Source organism: Orycteropus afer, unplaced genomic scaffold (assembly GCF_000298275.1).
Source record: "Orycteropus afer afer isolate SDZICR_OR568_19922 unplaced genomic scaffold, OryAfe1.0 scaffold00049, whole genome shotgun sequence".
Classification (NCBI taxonomy): Eukaryota; Metazoa; Chordata; class Mammalia; order Tubulidentata; family Orycteropodidae; genus Orycteropus; species Orycteropus afer.
The window spans coordinates 11,056,462-11,076,043 of NW_006921636.1; the positions used below are offsets into that span (position 1 = coordinate 11,056,462).

At 44.2% G+C, this 19,582-nt stretch overlaps 1 protein-coding gene across 1 annotated transcript in view; it reads right to left on the bottom strand.

Moving 5' to 3' along the window:
• Positions 1-18,913, bottom strand: part of DNTTIP1 (deoxynucleotidyltransferase terminal interacting protein 1) — a 30,795-nt gene extending 11,882 nt beyond the window's left edge. The window contains exons 1-4 of the mRNA XM_007938378.2: positions 18,809-18,913; positions 18,173-18,243; positions 16,395-16,491; positions 1,528-1,626 (exon numbers count right to left, since the gene is read on the bottom strand). Of these exons, the coding sequence (XP_007936569.1) occupies positions 1,528-1,626; positions 16,395-16,491; positions 18,173-18,243; positions 18,809-18,913 (372 nt within the window). The remainder of the gene's footprint in view (positions 1-1,527; positions 1,627-16,394; positions 16,492-18,172; positions 18,244-18,808) is intronic.
• Positions 18,914-19,582: the final 669 nt, after the last annotated feature.

Here is a 19,582-nt window from a genome sequence, read left to right on the forward strand (position 1 = left end):
GTGACAGCTGGTGGGGACTGAGGGTTCAAGGGTGGTCTGTTCTTGCTGACTGTTGTATTCCCAGTGCCCCATTGAATGAACAGATGTGCATAAAAACATATGCAAGTCCTTGGGTGTAAATGGTTAACATGCTTAACTAGTTATTGAAATGTTGGCGATTTGAGTCCACTCAGAGGTGCCCCTAAGAAGGGCCTGGTGATATATTTCTAAAACATTAAACTCACTGCTGTCCAGTCGGACTCGACTCATAGCAACCCCTCTCTTGGGTTTCCAAGGTGGTATCTCTAAGGAAGTAGATTGCCCAACCTTCCTTCCGAGGAGTGGCTGGTGGCTTTGAACCATTTTGTACACCACTGTTGGGGCCTGGATAGTACCTGGCACTCAATGAATACTGGTTGAAGAAGTAAGTAAATTTAAGAAAGCAATTTGGGATATAAATGAGAATGATGGTTTTTATACATTTAATCTTGACTCAGCTCAAACTTATAAATAATATTAATCATAACTATTTGTAAATAATAAACAATATTATTAGCAAACTCTATACTTATTATGGGAGCTCTGGTAGCATAGTGCCTAAGGCACTTGACTGCTAACCAGGAGGCTGGCGGTTCAAACCCACCAGCCACTCCTCGGAAGGAAGGTTGCGCAGTCCTACTTCCGTAGTGCTAACTGCCTCGGAAACCCAAGGAGGGGTCGCTAGGAGTCGGGGCCGACTCTATGGCAAATAACAACAACAACAACATACTTATTATCAGCACGTTACAATGATCATAACATACTCTGTAGTCCTGAGTGAATGGGTGAATTTAATAATCTACGAGAACCAGATTGGCTTTTACTACACTGATGAGACAGAGCTCTGCCCTTTCAAGGCCGAGGCCCTGGCCCTGTCCTTGCTCCTTTCTAAGGCTGTGCCTGAGTAGAGAGCCAGCCAATCTCCCAGAAGACAATCCTCTCTCATCTCACTACTCTCAAAGGACTGAACTCAAACTAGTCTTTGTGGCTTTGATAATGAAGAAATTCGCATCTTTGATAGCTAAGGGCTTCACAATCAAGCTCAGAATCTGGGTAATCTGGGAATTGCTATTAATAACAGCAGATGATACATGTAAACAGGTTCTCTACTATCTTAGGAACATGGTCATTAATAGCCCTGATGTCATGCCTCCTGACCATACCCTAAGATGCAGGAAGGCAGAGAGACTGATAGTCCCTACTATACGAAAGGAGCCATGACTACCTGAAGGTACTGACCAAGCACTTGCAGAAGTGAGACAGACTTTGGCTATTCCAACGCTTGCTTTTTCTAAGCCACAATTTCTTCATCTGTAAAATAGGGACTAACAGATGCCTTCCGTACATCTTCCTTTTCCCTTCCCTTCTGTCAGCAACAACTCCAAGCCCTGTCTAGGTGTAAGTGGTTTGCTGAACATTCCCAATGATGTCACTAATGAAGGGAACCTATTTCTTAGCACAGCCTTGAGGGCTAAACCTTGTGCCTACATCTCTTCTCCGTGGTCTCACCTGCTCCAAGCAGCTGCGACAGGCCTCCTGGATTAGCTGCTCTGCGTCCACTTCTTCCCCGACGTTGTCTCGTACGTTCAGGGCTGCCTTCTGGAAGAACTAGGGAGAAGCATGACAGAACACAGGGTCAGGCGTCCTGCTATAGTAGCATCAGCCTGAAGGAAACGGGGTAGAAAACAGAAGCTTTAAAAGCCATTACGAGCATGGCTTTGGGACCAGACAGATGGAGATTCAATCTCAGGCTCTACCACTTTCCACTGTAGTCCCTCTTGTAAAGATGTAGTCATGGAGATGCCCAAAGGATGGTTACTATAGCATTAATGTGTGAGCAGTGCAAAATCCAAGCTCAACCTACACATCCAACTACCGGTTAAATAAGTCATGGCATACTCATACAATGAAACACTATGCAACTGTTAGAAATGACAGGCAGTCATTAAAAATGACAGTACGCCCTATTGTGTTGTTAGGCGCCACTGTGTCAATTCTGACTCACGGTGACCCTATGTGTCACAGAGTAGAACTGCTCCATGGGGTTTTCTTGGCTGTAGTCTTGACAGAAGCCTATCTCCTGTGGTATTACCGTGTGGGTTTGAAACAGTAACCTTTAGGCTAGCAGCATAGCATAAGCCCTTTGCACTGCACCTAGGGACCTGAAAGAGGGTCTAGGAGAGTTTTTATTTTATTTTTAGGTATTCATGATATACTGCCAAGTGAAGGAAGCAAAAGCAGCCCTGGTAGCACAGTAGTTAAGTGCTAACCAAAAGATGGATGGTTTGAACCTACCAGTTACTCTGAGGGAGAAAGATAAGGCAGTCTGCTTCCATAAAGATTTCAGCCATGGAAACCCTATGGGACAGTTGTACTCTGTCCTATAAGCTCATTATGGTGCATAGCATTCACCAAAAGAATAGTGTTCCTTAAAAAGTTTCTCAGGGTTTCTCCCAGTGAGATACCAAAAACCCAAACCCACTGCCACCAAGTCGATTCTGACTATTGGGTTTCTGAGGTGGTAAATCTTTACTGAAGTAGATTGCCCAGTCTTGCTTCCACAGAGTGGCTGGTGAGTTTGAACCACCAACCTTCTCGTTAGTAGTTGGGTGCCTTAGTCACTGTGCTACCAGAGCTCCCAGTGAGGTAAGGGGAGTAGAAATGTAACAAAAACCGGATGGCCTGGAGGTTTGCAGCCATGGAGGAAGGTCATCCACCAATGATTACTAGTTGCTGACCCAGCAACAGCCTGAAGCTGAGTGAAAGAGAATATTAGCACAGTAAGTCGCACACCACTGGGTAGAGACTTAACATTATAATGAGACATGCTAAGGGTCCCCATCTTTGTATCCTTCATTGCACATGCTTAACCTGTAATCCTATGAAACTGTACGTATAACATGATTAGGATGTAATCCCCACCCTATAAAAGCAGCTTAGAATGCTTCCTCCCCGTTTCAGTTTGTGCACAAACTTAATAAAAGCTGTACCTCTTCCTCTTCCCCTTGGTGTGTCTTTGTTGGCTTAAGTTGCTCTAGGAAATTGCTCTAGCAATTTGCAGGTAGCAAACTTGGTGCCCTGAGTGGACCTGGATCCACGGTCTGCCCTGGGCTGCCGGGGTCAACAGATGCCCCTGGCGTGCACTGGAACCGTTTCTTCCAGAGGTGGACTGTTTGAGCTGAGTGGAAGGGACTGACCGTGGACTCAATGGTGATGCTGTCAGTGAAGAATTTGAAAATGGCTTAGTGGTTAAGTGCCCTGGGAGGAGGGAGCTTGAGGCTACCTTAGTGGAGGGTAAAGTCCTAATGGATTCAGCATGGGATCCAAACATCCCCGAGGGATATGGGTTCTTGGCTCATTATCGAACTTGCTTATGGGTTGGTTTGAGAGGGTGTCCCCAGGCAGAGAAACTTAAAATCAAATTTATGATGTGGAATGAAAGCTAGAGGAAGGTCCCTCAGGTTTTTGAAAAAGGTTTTTTACCGCTTTTAGGCAATACACTGGCTGAGACCCTGAAAGCCCTGACAATGCACAAATGAGTCATGTGATTTTTATTGGCCAGAGCGCTCCTGTTATTAGAAACTCCACAAGGTGGAAGGTGGAGTGGGAATGGGAGTTTCACAACTAATGGATACTGCCTTCAAGGTTCATATGAACTGAGAACAGGCACCCAGAAGAAAAGAAGTGCGGAAAACGAAAGCGCTAGCATTGCTGTTAGCTCTCAGTCAAGGTAAGAAAGGGGCCATCCAAGCGGGACCGCCCTTGGCTCAGAAAACTCAGCATGCTTGGTGTAAGCAGGGTGGACGCTAGAAGAGAGAATGCCCTAACAGACAAGGGCTGACAGAGAACTGCGGCAAGTTAGAGTACAAGGAAAAGAAAGAGCCTCCCGTACTGTTTTCCTGAACTCCACCTGAGATCCAGGAGAGTGGGGGATGGGGACGGGACAAAACTTGTGGTCAGCCCCAACGGACCTCTGGTAAAATCAAAGTTGGGGAAAAATGATAGATTTTTTGATAGAAACAGAAGCTGCTCAATTAGTTTTAAATAATTTAAAGGGGCCTTTCTCAAAGAAAAAGGTATCCATAATGGGAGTAACAGGAAAAGCAGTTACCAGAACTTCATACAGCCAATGAGCTGCTCTGTTGGCAGCAAGACCTTAACACATGACTTTCTTTACATGCCTGACTGTCTGGTCCCTCTTCTAGGAAGGGACCTGTTGTGTAAGCTACAAGCTCAGATTAGCTTTTGGAAAGGATGAGTAACTCTTACTGTGCCTCCTAAGCAGGGCCGGAAAATGCAAGCCTTTCTGCTGGCCCCCCAGACTGTAAGAGATCGCCTACCTGAAACTGACCTTGCAGTGGCCTCCTGGGTCTGGGCTATCGAGAAACCAATAGAGCAAGGAACGTAGCACCTGTGAGTACTGACTGATGCCAGGAATTGCACCTTCGCACATGCGACAATATCCACTTCACATGGAGGCTCGAACTGGACTGAAACCAATCCTGGCTCTGTTTCTTAAGTATGGACTGTTGAGGCCATGCCAATCTCCTTTCAACACCTCAATTATACCCATGGAGAAGCCAAACTTGGGTGAGTACTGATTGGTCCAAAACCTCTGAGCTATCAATCCCCATATAGTATAACCCATGCACTATGATGTCAGCTTTACCAAGACAATTTGCATGGTTTTCAACTCTAGATTTAAAGGATGCTTTCTTCTGTATTCCAGTGGAGGAAAGGAGCCAAGAAATGTTTGAGTTCAAATGGGAGGACCCTGAAAAAGGTATGAAAGAAAAACTGTGCTGCAGTTTTAAAAACAGAGCTTTAAAAACAGTGTACCCCCTTCCCTGTTCTGAACAGCCCTGACAAAAGATCTGAGAGACCCGATGCTCTAAAACAGGTTCCTTTTGTATATGTTCATGGTTTGCTAATAGCCAGGAAGACCAAGAAGGATTCTCTGACATCATCACAACCCTCAACCTGGTGGCGTCAGCTGGATACGAGGTCTAAGACCAAGGCCCAGATACCTCAGTGCAAGGAAAAGTAGCTAGGATTTTCAATTTCCCAGGGATGATAAGAACTAATGCCAGAGTGAAAAGAGGCTCTCTGCAGGCTGGCAGTCCCTCACTCTCGTCACCAGCTTTAACGTTTCCTGGGAATGTTGAGATTTTGCTGAATCTAATTTTGGATTAATTGAAGGTAAAGGATTCTAACCCCTTCTGGTGCACTGAGAACCAAGAATGGGCTTTTGATACCCTAAAACTAAAACTAATGGAGGGCCCTACTCTGGGCCTCCCAGATTTAGACAAATCCTTTGAACTGTATCTCCATGAAAATCAGGGGACAGTAATGGTAGTCTTAATCCAGTGTCTGCGAAGTTGGAAGAGGCCAGTTGCCTTTAAGCCATGGCAGCTACCAGTCTTATATTAAAGGAAGCTGAAAACTAAGTTTTGGACAGCTAATAACTATTTTTGTCCCACATGCAGTTCTTATGATCATGGAACAGAAAGGGACCCATTGACTCCAGGATATCTGACCCAATACCAAGCCAGCCTACTAGATAATCTAGATAATCCAGAGATGACCTGAAAGGTGACCACCAGCTTAAACCCAGCTATTCTGCTCCCCCAGCTACCAATAAAACTATTTCTCATAACTGCATCTGTGTAACACACACACACACAAAACCCCAACTCACTGCCATTGAGTCGGATCTGACTCATAGCGACCCCTCCTTGTGTTTCTGAGGCAGTATCACTATGGAAGTAGATTGCCTAATCTTTCTTCCGAGAAGTGGCTGGTGGGTTTGAACCACCAACCTTCTGGTTAGCAGTCAAATGACTTAGGCACTACATCACCAGAGCTCCTATACATCTGCATAACAGAGGAGGTGTATTCTAGTGGCCAGACTTAACAGGCATTCTCCTTGAGAATCTAGATGCTGAATACTACACAGATGGCAGTGATATCATTGAGAATGGGAATCGAAGTTGTCACAGCCTGGGAAACAACTGAAGCTGGCCATGTATCAGACTATACTTCTACCCAGAAGGCAGAGTTGTTAGCCATGATCAAACCCAACCACTGCCATCAAGTTGATTCTGACTCATAGCGACCCCCATTGGGTTTCCAAGATTGTAAATCTTTACAGAAGTAGATTTCCTCCCCCCCCCCCGCCACACACACACAGAGCAGCTGGTGAGTTTGAACCACTGACCTTTTGGTTAGCAGCCAAAGGCCTTACCCACTACGCCACTAGAGCTCCTTTAAAAAACCAAATACACTGCCATCGAGTCAGACCCAACCCATAGTGACCCCTCCTTGGGTTTCTGAGACAGTATTGCTATGGAAGTAGATTACTCAATTTTCCTTCCGAGGAGTGGCTGGTGGGTTTTAACCGCCAGGCTTCTGGTTAGCAGTCACAAGTGCCCTAGGCACTACACCACCAGAGCTCCTATGAACTCTTAAATTACCCAAGGGAAAGAACATTAATGTATACACTGATTCAAAATATGTTTTTAAGGTTCCTTAAGCCCATGAGATTACATGAAAAGAGAGAATGACTCACCTCTGACTAAAACACACCTCTGCTGTCCTTCAACTTCTAGAGGCCATTCGCTTAGCCCAGAAGGTGGCAGTAATGCACTGCAAAGCCCATCAAAAAGGCGCTACACAAATAATTAAAGGCAATCATCTTGCAAACGAAGCAGCAAAAAAGCCACCAAAACTAATTTCTATGTTAAATTTCTAGGCTTCTTCAATCCCCCAGATCTCTTTACAGCAATTAGAAGAGTCAGACTATTAGAAAAAAACCATAAAAACTGCCCAGGAACAGGAAGCATCCTGTTTAGGCAGAAAATATAAACACATTCCAGATGGTAAAGTAATGGTCCCCAAATACATGCTGCAGCCATTGCTAAAAAGAATTCATGACTCTTCCCACCTTGGTCAGGATACCATGTACGAGTAGGTGAAACAACACATCTTGGGATTTGGACTACGTTCAGTCATCTAGCTAGTAAGCCAAGTTTGATTGATTTGTGTAAAGAACAATCCAAAAATTCAAAAAACCCCTTTACCTGAAGTCCAAGCTCAAAGAGCATATACAGGTGAGCAATGGCAAGTAGAATTTGCTAAAATGCTGTGTACAGTTGAAAATTTCAGTATTTGCTAGTGCTTATAGACACCTTCACTAGATAGGTGAAGGCATTTCCTTACAGGACCAGCAAAGCAAGAGAAGTTGTAAAAGCACTAGTTCAAAAAATCATCCCATGTTTCAGCCTGCCCACCAGCAATGGGAATGAATAATGAGCCACACTTCACAGCAAAAGTGACTTAAGTTGCTTGAGCATTACACATCACTTGGAAATTGCATTGAATCTTGTGACTCCAATCAGTGGAAAGGTTGAATGAAAGAACTAAATTCTCAAAAGGTAGACAGCTAAAATTTGCAAAGAAGCAAAGTTAACAATGGAGAGAAGCCTTGCCAATCGCCCTGTTATGGTGTGCATAGCACCTAGAGATAAATCAAAGCTAAGCCTATTTGAGCTCCTATTTGGCTGGCCCTTTTCCAGGAATCTTGAGCTGACAAATGGACATCAATTGTACGTGTCAGGGAATGAGGGGGTCCATTCTTACTTGTAAAGTCTGTCTACTGTGCTTTCTTCTATTCACTGGTACTCCCACTTACAGCAGAAATACCCTCTTGATGTTCCTGCTCATCATTTCCTTCCAGGAGAGCAAGTCCTCCTATGGACCTGAAAAGACGAACCTCTTCAAGCCAAGTGGAAGGGGCCTTACACCATTCTTCTAACCACTCACACTGCACTGAAGTTAGGAGTGAAACCTTGGCTTCATCACATCAGGCTGAAATCTGCACTTCAGTCTGACCAACCCACTGACTGAAACCCAGAGCAACAGATGGAACGTGAGCCACTTTAAGACCTTAAGTTCTTATTCAAAAGACTATGAAAGCCTTAGTTACTTTCCTGCTAGTCCTCTCCAGGTGGGGATTGTTGTTGTTGTTGTTAGGTGCTGTCGAGTTGTCTCTGACTCATGGCGACCTTACGTACAACAGAATGGAATACTGTCCGGTCCTGTGCCAGCCTCACAATCCTTGCTATACCTGAGCCCATTGTGTCAATCCATCTTGTTGAGGGCTTCCCCTTTTTCATTGACCCTCCACTTTACCAAGCATGATAGCCTTCTTCAGAGAATGGTCCTTTCTGACAACATGAGCAAAGTAGGTGAGACGAAGTTTAGCCATTCTCGCTTCCAAGGAGCATTCTGGCTGCACTTCTTCCAGGACGGATTTGTTAGTTCTTTTAGCAGTCCATGGTACTTTCAGTGTTCTTTGCCAACACCACAACTCAAAAGCATCAACTCTTCTTCGGTCTTCTGGTGGGGATTAATATACCAAAATTTGACCAAAATGATGATGTCTGGGTTTACCTAGCTCAGCAGGTCTTAAATATCTCAGAGTTCTATCAGGAGCAAAGTATATAAAAGAAAGTTTCACTTTGTGTCTAATAGGAGTCAGCACTCCAGTACAACTAATTAGAAATAAACAATTTTCAAAACCAGTAATGAGATTATTAACTTTACAGATACATAGAAATAGAGCTCTGCAAGCTACCATAAAGACAAAAGTATGTTTCCCTGTTTGTCAAAACAGTGATGCTTTCTGAACAGTGTGTTTCTTTTGTTAAGTACCCTAAAAAGTGGGTTACCTTACCAAATATCAAGGTTTTATGATCTGTACTGCTGTAACATTTGTTACTTACAGTCAAAGCCACACCAAGTTACCTAAAGGATAGTTTTTGCTATGTGGAGCTGAAGTTTATTCAGACGTACCTGTTAGTGCAACTGGAAAACTGTCCCATACTGAGGCTAACCGCTGTCCTCCCTCCATACCCAAGGAGAACAGAACATGCCACTCTTTAACTTTAGATGAAAACTGTAGTGAAAAACCACCTTATTAAGCAAAGTAGAATAGATGGCCCTTGGTTTGTCTTGAGTAGAATACAAGCACTCACTAAAGTTATTGCTTGAAACGTTAATGCCCTCACAAGCACAGCTGCAAAAGGCCTAAACTATGTGTCTCAAGCTAGAGATCTTTAAGCCAAGAGTGAAAATGGGTCTGAAAGCAGTCTTAGAAAACCATGCAGCCACTGACTACTTAATAAGGCACAATCATGGGTGTGAAGAGTTCAAAGGAACGTGCTGTTTCAATCTAATTGACAGTGCTCAACTCGGAGAAGAAAAAGTTAAACAAGTTTAAAAGGTAGTCTCAAGTATAAAGTAGCATCCAGAATTCAATTTTAACCCAGATCAGCTAACTTCATGGTTGTCCAGCCTCCACTGGCGCAAACATTTATTCGCGAGTTTCACGTTCCTCATTACAGTAGGTGTCTTTGGATGCTGTCTCATGCCGTGTATTCCTTTATTCCTCAGCTTACACCAAGAGGACCACATCTACAAGCAGTTCTCCAGGGTGACCCTGCCCCCTTGCCCTCACCCAGAAGCATGGCCAGGAGGTTGCATAAACATAATAAACCAGTAAAGCAACTAACACCATTCAATGAATGAGGCATCAATAGCTGCAAAGGGGGGAAATGATGCATAGCGTTCATCAAAAGAATGCAGTGTTCCTTAAAAAGTTTCTCTGGGTTTCTCCCAATGAGATAAGGGGAGTAGAAATGTAACTTTTAAGAGAAACCAGATGGTCAGGAGGTTTACAGATGCAGGAGGAAGGTCATCCACGGCTGATGACTAGTTGGTGACCCAGCAACAGTCTGAATCTGGGTGAAAGAGGATATTAGCATAGTAAATTGCATACCCTGGGTGGAGATTTAATATTATGAGACATGCTAAGGGTCCCCATGTTTGCATCCCTCATTGCACATGCTTAACCTCTAATCCTATGAAACTGTATATATAACATGATTAGGATATAATCCCCACCCTATAAAAGCTGCTTAGGGACAGAATCAGAGGGATATTTCTATCAGTTTGTATGCAAACTTAATAAAAGCTGTTATTTTATTTACTATTTATCTCAGTGTGTCTTTATTGGCTTAAATCACTCTGGGTAATGGACCCAGTGATTTATGAGTTGGTTTGCCTTGGTTTTGGTTGAAGGCAGCAAGTTTTAAAAGTTTGGTATATTCAATATGAGCCTATTTATGTAATACTGCAAAAAATAAACACATAGAGATAAAAGCACTATAAAGATATATGCTAAAGTTAATAGTGGTGAGATGATGGATTATTAGTGTTTTTTCCTTATCTATAGTCTCTTCATTTTTATAAGGTAGATGCATTAAGACTGTAGTAAGAAAAAAAGAATGTCAGTGCCTGAAATGAACAGGCCAGAGGAGGCCCAGGAAGACCCAGACTGAAGAAAGTCCTAATTGAGTTTTGACTCTGTGTCATCCGAAAGAAACATCTGTTGAATGGGAGCAATGTGACTCAGGAAGGAGCGCAGGATGCCAGCTGCCCTGGCTTGCTGGGGAAAGGGAAAGCCAAAGCGTTCTCTGCTGGGTACAAGGGACAGCTTCAGCCTGAAAACACCAGGATAAGGTGACCTAAGGTCCTAAACCAAAGCACCTGGGAGAACAGTCATAGAACCCAAGTCATGTCTCTAGATAGTGTCAGTTCTGTTGGGGCATAGTAAAATGTGGGACCCTAACACCAATGCTAATATGACAGACAACTATGGGATATGTGTGCCATTTTATATTTAGCAAGGTCAACTACCTGTGTCATTAACATCAAACCAAGGAGAAGAGCGTGAAAGGACTGGACCAGAGACCAAGACTTTAGAAGGAACATTCTTCAGACGAAATGAAATGGAGTGGTTGGAAGAGTTTGACTATAAGACAAAAGCTGAAAACTAGAGATTAATCCTGGTGTTCAACAGGGAAATACCAAGTGAAAGCCAGTTGAAATAATTTGAACACTTTACAACCAGTCTATGAGGTAGGCAGTACAATGAATATGGCTGAATGTGTGCGACCTTTGGACATAAGAATGTAATTAGGTTATGAATGAGATGCTCTCAAATACTCTTGATAGAAATGTAAAATGGCAGAACCTTTCTGGAGGGAAAAAATGTGTTTTCTCTTTTACTCACAAGCTCCATCTCTAGGAACCCACAGCCAGAAAACCTCTCATAAGTGAAGAAAAAAAGTACATTCAAGATGTTCATTGTAACATTTTTTGTAATAGAAAAAAATTGGAAACAACCCAAATATCTGAGGGACTGGCTAATTACGGTACACTCATACAAGAGACCACTCTGCGGCTATTACAAATAGGGTGAGCTATACGTACTGACCACTGACCCTAAAACATGACCAACAAATGCTGTTAAGTGAAAAGGCAAGTTGTAGAAAGTGTATGTAAAATGATCCTAACTTTTTAAAACACACACACACACATATACACACACAGATAAATCTGGGAGACCATGTAGCCACTGTTAACATGGAAGGTGAGTTTGTTGTTGTTGTTGTTGTTATGTGCCGTCGAGTCGGCCCCGACTCATAGCGACCCCTTCTTGGGTTTCCGAGGCAGTATCACTACGGAAGTAGGATTGCCCAACCTTCCTTCCGAGGAGTGGCTGGTGGATTTGAACCGCCAGCCGTCTGGTTAGCAGGCAAGTGTCTTAGCCACTATGCTACCAGAGGAAGGTGAGTTTAGTGACTTTCAATTTTTTCTTTAAATATCTGTATTATTTTTTCACACATTTTCCTATGAAAATTTTCAAACATACAGAAAAGTTGCAAGAAGTACTCAATGAACACCCAATACACACTACCTAGATTCTATATTTAACATTTTGCTCTATTTGTTTAATCACATATGTGTCCATTAATCCATTTCTCTATCATCCATCAATCCATTGTATCATCTATATTATTAAAAATGAAAAAGAAAAGGGGTATGCATTTAGTAACCAGAAAAACAATCAATAAAGATTAACAGTGTCATATCTGGAAGGCACTTATCCTAAAACATTTTAAGGAAATGGGTAGCTGAGATTTGGGAACACTGTCACATCAATCAGTTGAGGTCAATCTATAAGCATGTAAGCGATGAACTCATCCAAAACCATAATGCAATCAAGACAGTCTGCACCTTGTCTGAAAACAACCACAGTAACAGTGTCTTCATAGACTGTCAAAGCAGGGATCTCGGAACCACAAATTGTATTTATTGCAGTTTTTACCAGTAAAGTCCTGAATCATGGTATCCACTATTGGGAAGCAATAAGGACATGGTTTAGAAGCAGACAGTCCTCGACTAACCTGACCTGGTCTCTGGTAGCTTAACCTCTCTATTTCTGCATATGGGAAGGTGTGGTGTTAGAAAGCTTGGTGCAAAAATTAAATTTAGGGGTAGTAACAATCAAGGTACACTGGGGTTGGTCACAGTAGGCCATATACACCACGCTAAGGAATTGGGATTTTGTCCAGAAGACAACAGGCAGTTGCTGAGGGGTTTTAAGCAGGAGAGTGACACCTTGAGATTTATATTCTAGAAACTACTCTGGCAGTGTGGACAAACAGAGGCATTTTTGTTATTATTTATTTGATAATGATTTGGATGAAAGTTTACAAATTCCTTTTCCATTCAACAGTTCATATGCATTTTGCTTGATGACATTGATTGCAATCTTCTCAATGTAGCAGCTCCCTCCCTGTGGTTACCTGTTCCCTGTGTCCTTCTTTTCTATGCATTCCTGCCCTCTGAGCTGTCTCCCAGTGCAAACAGCTGCCCTTCTGATCTCCTACGGGTGACTGTTCTATCTAGGTGTGACAGGATAGCAGCATAGGGAGTACAGCAAAAGTCCGGGTGAGACATCATGTCGGCCTGAACCAAGGCAGAAGCAAGGGAGAAGGATGTGTCTGACAGACTGTGAAGCGGGATGCACAGAACTGCATATGGATGATGAAAGAGAAGGCAGGGTGCCTGGCTTCTAAGTGAATGGTGGTACCATAGAAACTTACTGTGTCCAGAACTGAGTTCCTGATTTCCCCTGCTTGTTCATGGCAACTCCATTTCTGTAGCTGCCCAGAGCAATTAATCTGGGAGTCTTTTACTTCTTTCTTTTTTCATCTTACACATCTGAATCACTAGCATATCTTGTTGCTACCTTTAGAATTCACGTAGAATCAGGCCCTTTTACTACTTCACGTGAAATTTCACTGCTTTTTTAGTGTTTTTACTGCTAACACCCCAACCACTATCTTCTCTTGCCTGGGTATTTCAATAACCTCCTAAGTGGTCCTCCCACTTCCACCCTTGTCCTCCTATATTCTGCTCAATACTCTGAGGACCTATATTTCACTCATGTTGTTGTTATATGTTGTCAACTTGGACCTGACTCATAGCGACCCCCCTTGGGTTTCCAAGGCAGTATCACTACGGAAGTAGATTGCCCAACCTTCCTTCTGAGGAGTGGCTGGTGCGTTTGAACTGTGAGCCTTCTGGTTAGCAGTCAAGTGCCTTACGCACTATGCTACCAGAACTCCCCTATTTTACTCAGAGTAAAACCCAAAGTGCTCATCACAGCTTAAAAGGTCCTGTATGAGCTGGGGCCCAGGTATTTCTCAGACCACCTCTCTTATTGCGCAGTCTGCTCTAGCCCTGCTGGCCAATTTGTGGTTTGGAACACGCCAAGCGCATTCCTGCCACAGGGCCTTTGCCCTTGCTGTCGGCCTGGATGGTTTTCCCCAGGTATCTGTGTGACTGGCTTTTTTCTCACTCCATTAGGTTCTTAGCTCACATGTCCCAGTATGGGAGGGTTTCCTAGCCCCCTATTCCCTACTGGTCACTCTTTTCCTGACCTCCTCTGTTATTCTCTAACACAGTACATATTTGTTTAAAAAGACTATTCTGTGTGTTTTATAATGATCCCAAATCATGTAAGATGTAAGTCACTATTATACTTTTAAAATCGATATATGATAGTGTGAACTTAGCAATATGTGTACCTTTATGAGGCTCTCTAACATAAGTTATTAGAAACCTGTCACCATAAACGTATTTAGGGGGAAAATATGTGTATAAATATATATATACATAAGGGTAGGAGGGAGGGGGAAAGGAGAAGCTTTTGTTTGCCGGGCACTGAGTCTATGCTAATGGTGGTAGAATATTTTGGAAAAGGATAGCAGTAATGGTGGGACCACAAGAAAAATATCATCAATGTCCCTGAGCTGTAAATGTGGAGGTTGTTATGCTGGTGAATGTCTTGTTATGTAGGTTTTGACAATAAAAGTAAAAATAATAATAAAAAAAAGTTATTTAGAAGATTTCTGAACTTAGACATAGAAGCATATGAATTATGTGAAGAAGAGAAACAACCTTTAAGTTCGCTCTGACCTGGCACGCTGTGACAAAAACAAAACATAGTCATGTTTTGAAAATTAGCCTTGAGACATAAGGCTGAACAGCCTCCCTAATCTCTACCCTTGAAGAGAATATGCAACATTTAGCATCTGATCTCTAACCCTGGAGAGAAGACATAACATACTAGTCTTTAATGTCACAGTAGCCCTTATTATGTGAGGCCAAGGTATGAATTTCACATATAAACCCTGAATTTCTGCTCACTCACTGACAGAAGGCAAAGGCAAAATGATCTTTCCCTAGTCTCTCACTCTCTCTGAACACCAAAGAGCCAGGTGAAACTCTGCCTGCTGCTGCTGACCCTGGTCCCTAGCTACAAAGGATCTCTGCGGAGTTCAAGTCATGGTCAAACCTTCCTCCCAAGATCTTTGGTTAAATGTAAATGTCTAAAACATAAAGATCTGGCCTCTAACCACTGCACTAGCACTGTAATTGTAATAGTTAATTCTGATTCTCTGGTTCTAAATGGACATTGTAAGGTGCTATTCGTGGGCCTTGCCATGGCTACCTTGTAGCACACTAAATGAGCTTACACATGTCAAACCTGGGTATCTCTCTATTAACTTCTAAGATTAAATCCTACACAACAGAGCCAGGACGTTGTCGTTTTGGTCACTGCTGTATCCCCAGCACCTAGAAAAACACATGGCATTACAGCCAGCATTCAAAAACACTTGTTGAATGAATGAATAAATACAAAAGGAAGAGGTTTAGGAAGAAAAATGAAAGTTCAGCTCTGAACATGTTCAGTTTGAAGCATCCATGGGACATTGAGGTACAGCCATGTGGAAGTTCACTTATGGGCCCAGAAAATAATTTAAATAATAATACTGGTGATATCATTAAACAAACAACAAAAACATTTTTTAGACAATCGTGTTCCAGGCACTGTGCTGAGCACATAACACTTTTCACCCTCACAGCTGCTTGGCAAATGATGTATTCAAATTACCTCCAGTGAGGGAAAAAAAGCTGCTTGGAGGTTCAGAATTAGGAAACGTTAGATACATCAGTTCTCATCATTTGTAGTAGTTATGTTTTATAAGAGGAGCCCTGGTGGTACAGTGGTTAAGCACTCTACTACTAACTGAAAGGTTGATGGCTTAACCCACCAGCCATCCCACAGGAGAAAAGATGTAGCAATCTGCTCCATAAAGACTGTAGCCTAGGAAACCCTATGAGGCAGTCCTACTCTGTCCTAGAGGGTTGCTAGAGTCACAATCAACTCCACGCCCCACATCACCACAGCATGTTTTATAAAGTCACTGCAAACACTGAATTAGTGAACACTAAAACACTGCTCTAAGGGATACAAGGTTAGGTTCCTGCAAAGTCTCCAGCCATAACAGTTATGTAGCTGATCAATACGTACCCTTGTTTTATGTGTGCTTCTATTTAAAGATACTATTGTTGATCCATTACATATTGAACTCATGGCCAACAGCACTATAACTCATGCCTGAATGAAGTTTATCTAACTCATGTGTTTTCTCTGTAAGATGTATCAGAGCCTTGTGTGCTTAGGAACATTAGACAGCACTTCAGCATTATACCTGGGGGTCATTTTAGAGAGTGAAGTCAACAAGAAAAGCACAAAAATGAGAAAAACATGATGCTAAACACTGGCAAATGGACACTTGTTTACTGTACGGGAGCTAGAACAAACAGGCAAGCATTGCCTAGGTCAACCTCGCCTGGGAACCCATGCAATGGAGATTCAAACTTTCCACTGTTTTGCACATGTTCGTGAAATGATAGTGACAGCACTGTGAGCATCGCTTTTGGGGTTACAAATAACTTTTAGTGAGCAGGCAGATTCACAAATTTGGCATCCGCGAATAATGAGGTTTGACTCTCTCTGTTTAGTAGAGACCCAGAGAGAGTGCTGACACAGGAGAAGGACTGGGCTGCCTGCAAGTCCTTCTCCCTGTCAGTCCTTTGTCCTGTGTTCCTCTCACCTTCATGTACTTGTTGAAGACAGTCTGGATCTCCTCATTGATGCTAGGCTGCAGGACAGCACGGAGGAGGTCCATGGAAATGGCAGGATCTGTGAAACTGCATTCAGGAGGGGGACACAATCAGGGGGTATGCAGATGACAATCAACAGAAATCAAATCTCTACGTTCCACTCGGTTCATTTCTGACACTGGCTGCCCATGCATCATGTATTCCTCTGACCTAGCCACCTGGAGCTAGGTCAGCCTCACAAGTTAAAGGGATACCATCTTTCAGATTGCTAAATAGGTAGACAACAGCTGCAAGTTTGGGAGTTCTCATGACACACTCACTTCTAAACTGTTGGCTACAAATTCTGGATTTTCCTCTACACCTTCAGAATTCTAGCCACAAGCCTGGGAGTCCCTGCTGGGCTCCCACTACTCTGGGTTTGATAATTCACTGGGATGACTCACAGAACTCACTTATGATTACAGCTTTATTATAGCAAAAAAGGTATGAATGAAGAGATACATAGGACAAAGTCTGGAAGGGTTTCCAGCATAGAGCTAAGTGCCAAAGGACACACTACCCTCCCATGTGCACTGATGTCTTATACCAACAAGGAAGCCCATGGAGCTTCTATATCCAGAATTTCTGCTGGGGGTCTCATTACGTCAATATACTCCAGCCCCTCTTCCCTGAGATCAGTCGCTGTCACAAGATCATAATGAGGCATCACAAGATGGGGGTCTCTGGCCTGGCTAGCTCCCACCCCATAGTCACCTCTGGCATAACCTGTCAACTATGGAGTCCTTATCATGGGCGCGTAAACCACTGGGCTAATTCCAACTTTTTTTTTTTTTTTTGAGGAATTCTCTTAGGAGTAGTGCAGTGGTTAAGTGCTTGGCTGCTACCCGAAATGCTGGTAGTTTGAATCCCCCAGCTGCTCCATGGGAGAAAAATGTGGCATGGGGCAGTTTTACTCTGTCCTATAGGACTGCTGCAAGTTGTAATCAACATCATGGTTTTATCTTTTACATTTTACATTTTCTCTCAGGAATCTAGTACAAAGACCAATTTTTTTGGGGTACTTAATGTAAATCTTGTAGGGGGCATGTCCCAAGCACATTTTCCCAGTCTGCCCCACTAATTACTGATACAGGATCCTTTAACAGTAACAGATATATTTAATAGAGAAAAAAATGTGCCCAGGTTCTGTGCAAACCACATGACTTTATTTCATTCTCATCATAATCATTTTATGAAATATAATATACAGAAAGGGCCATATGCTTTAATAAAATAATTATAAAGTGAACACCCATCTAATCATTACCCAGGTCAAGAGCTATAACAGCACTGAAAAAGCACATCTGCTGCTGGATCTCTTCTCTCAGACGGATACAATTAGCCCCACTTTACTGCTGAGAAAAATAGGGGCTCAGAGAAGTTAAGTGGGATGTCAAGGTCACCAGCTAATAAATGTCAGAGTCTGCATTAGAACCCATGTCTGACTCCAGGTCTCAACCTCCACGCTATCCTGCCTCTTTAGAGACCACACCACAGAGATGCCAATGTCAGGGTTCATGGGCATTGTTTAATCCACTCCCTCTCATTTTGCATGTGAGTTGAGAGGGGGACATGACTTGCTCAAGGTCACACAAAGGGCAGGTCTCCTCTTTCCCAGTCCAGGGCTCCTTCCACCCTGGATCTCAACTCAGCCTGAAGCAGTAAGGGCTCCAAAGCTGTCATCTTAGCCAGGGCTCGGGAGGTTAGTCCACCCAGAGACCAGCCTTACCTTGTTGTCATCTGCGAACGGCGGCCCCTTCGCTGCACCTGTCGGTGCTTTATCATGATGTTCCAAGGGTTCTGTGGGGACCAGGGGAGCAGATGTCACTGAGGCCCGTGACACTGGGGTGAGGGTGCCAGGGTGAGTATGAAGTTAAACCTAGACATCCCTGTTTCTCACATCCCTTCACCGCCTCTCGCACCTTGTGGTAGAAGTGGGGCAGCGGTTGGAAGGAACCTGCTGAGAGGAACCGAGGAAAAGTTTCCTGCGTCAAAAGTCCCACCCCCAGCTTTTCTGGGACGTCAGGAAGAAGGGTTTACGGAGGGCCTCCGCTAGGGGCAGGTGATGCGCTGGGCGCTTCACCCGCATTGATTATCGCAGTTCCACAGCTCTCTGAGGCAAAGACTAGACATCTCCACTGAGAACAGCAAACTGGAGCTTAGAGGGTTTACAGGGCTGGCCCTTGTCACCTCGCTGGGAAGGCAGCACCAGAATCTGAATCCAGGTCTACCGGCTGCGAAAACACCAACCCCCTCGGCAGCACCGGCCGCCGCGTTCTCTCGCCCGCGGGTTAGTGACCCGGGAGCCCGAGGCCCTGTCGGCCCGAGCCCAGCCCGGCTCTGGCCTTGCCGGGGGCGCCCTCACCGTGAGAACCAGCTGCCCCGCTGCGCCCGCATCCCCCGGCTCGGGGCCTCCCCGCTCTGCCCCGCCAGGCCCCCGCGGCTGCTCGGCGTCACCAGTGGCCCCCATGGCGCCCCCAGCCCACACAACCTCAGCCCGACAGTGCCACCGGCCGGAAGGTGGCTCCGTGACGTCATTGGGACGCGCCGCTAGCTGGCCCGGAAGCGCGACAGGGAGAGTTAGGGAGTTGCCATGGGAACCAAACCGCCGCCTCTGCCCCGGGTCTGGTCCACTGATGGAGGACTTGTGTGTAGTGGTGGCTGGGGGTTCCTCCGGGGCTGCCCCTCGGTGTGGACAGTGGGTCTGTGCAGAGCTTAGAGTGGACGTTCAGTCAAGAGCCGTTCTCTAGATGGGCCAAGTAACGTGGCATCAGGATTGGCGGAAGGCTCATTAACAACCTGTGATACACAGATGACACAACTTTGCTTGCTGAAAGTAAGGATGACTTGAAGCACTTACTGATGAAGATTGAAGACTATAGTCTGCAGTATGGATTACACCTCAATATAAAGAAAAAACTCCTCACAACTGGACCAATAAGCAGCATCACGATAAATGGAGAAAAGATTGAAGTTGTCAAAGACTTCATGTTACTTGGTTCTACAATTAACTGGTATGGGAAGGCCGGGAACTGGTGGCAGATGGCTTTTTGGAGGGCCAGAACTGGTAGAGTAAGGCTGGGAGGAGGCACAGGTGGTATTTTGGAGGGCCAGACCTGGTAGGGAAGGCTGGGAAGTG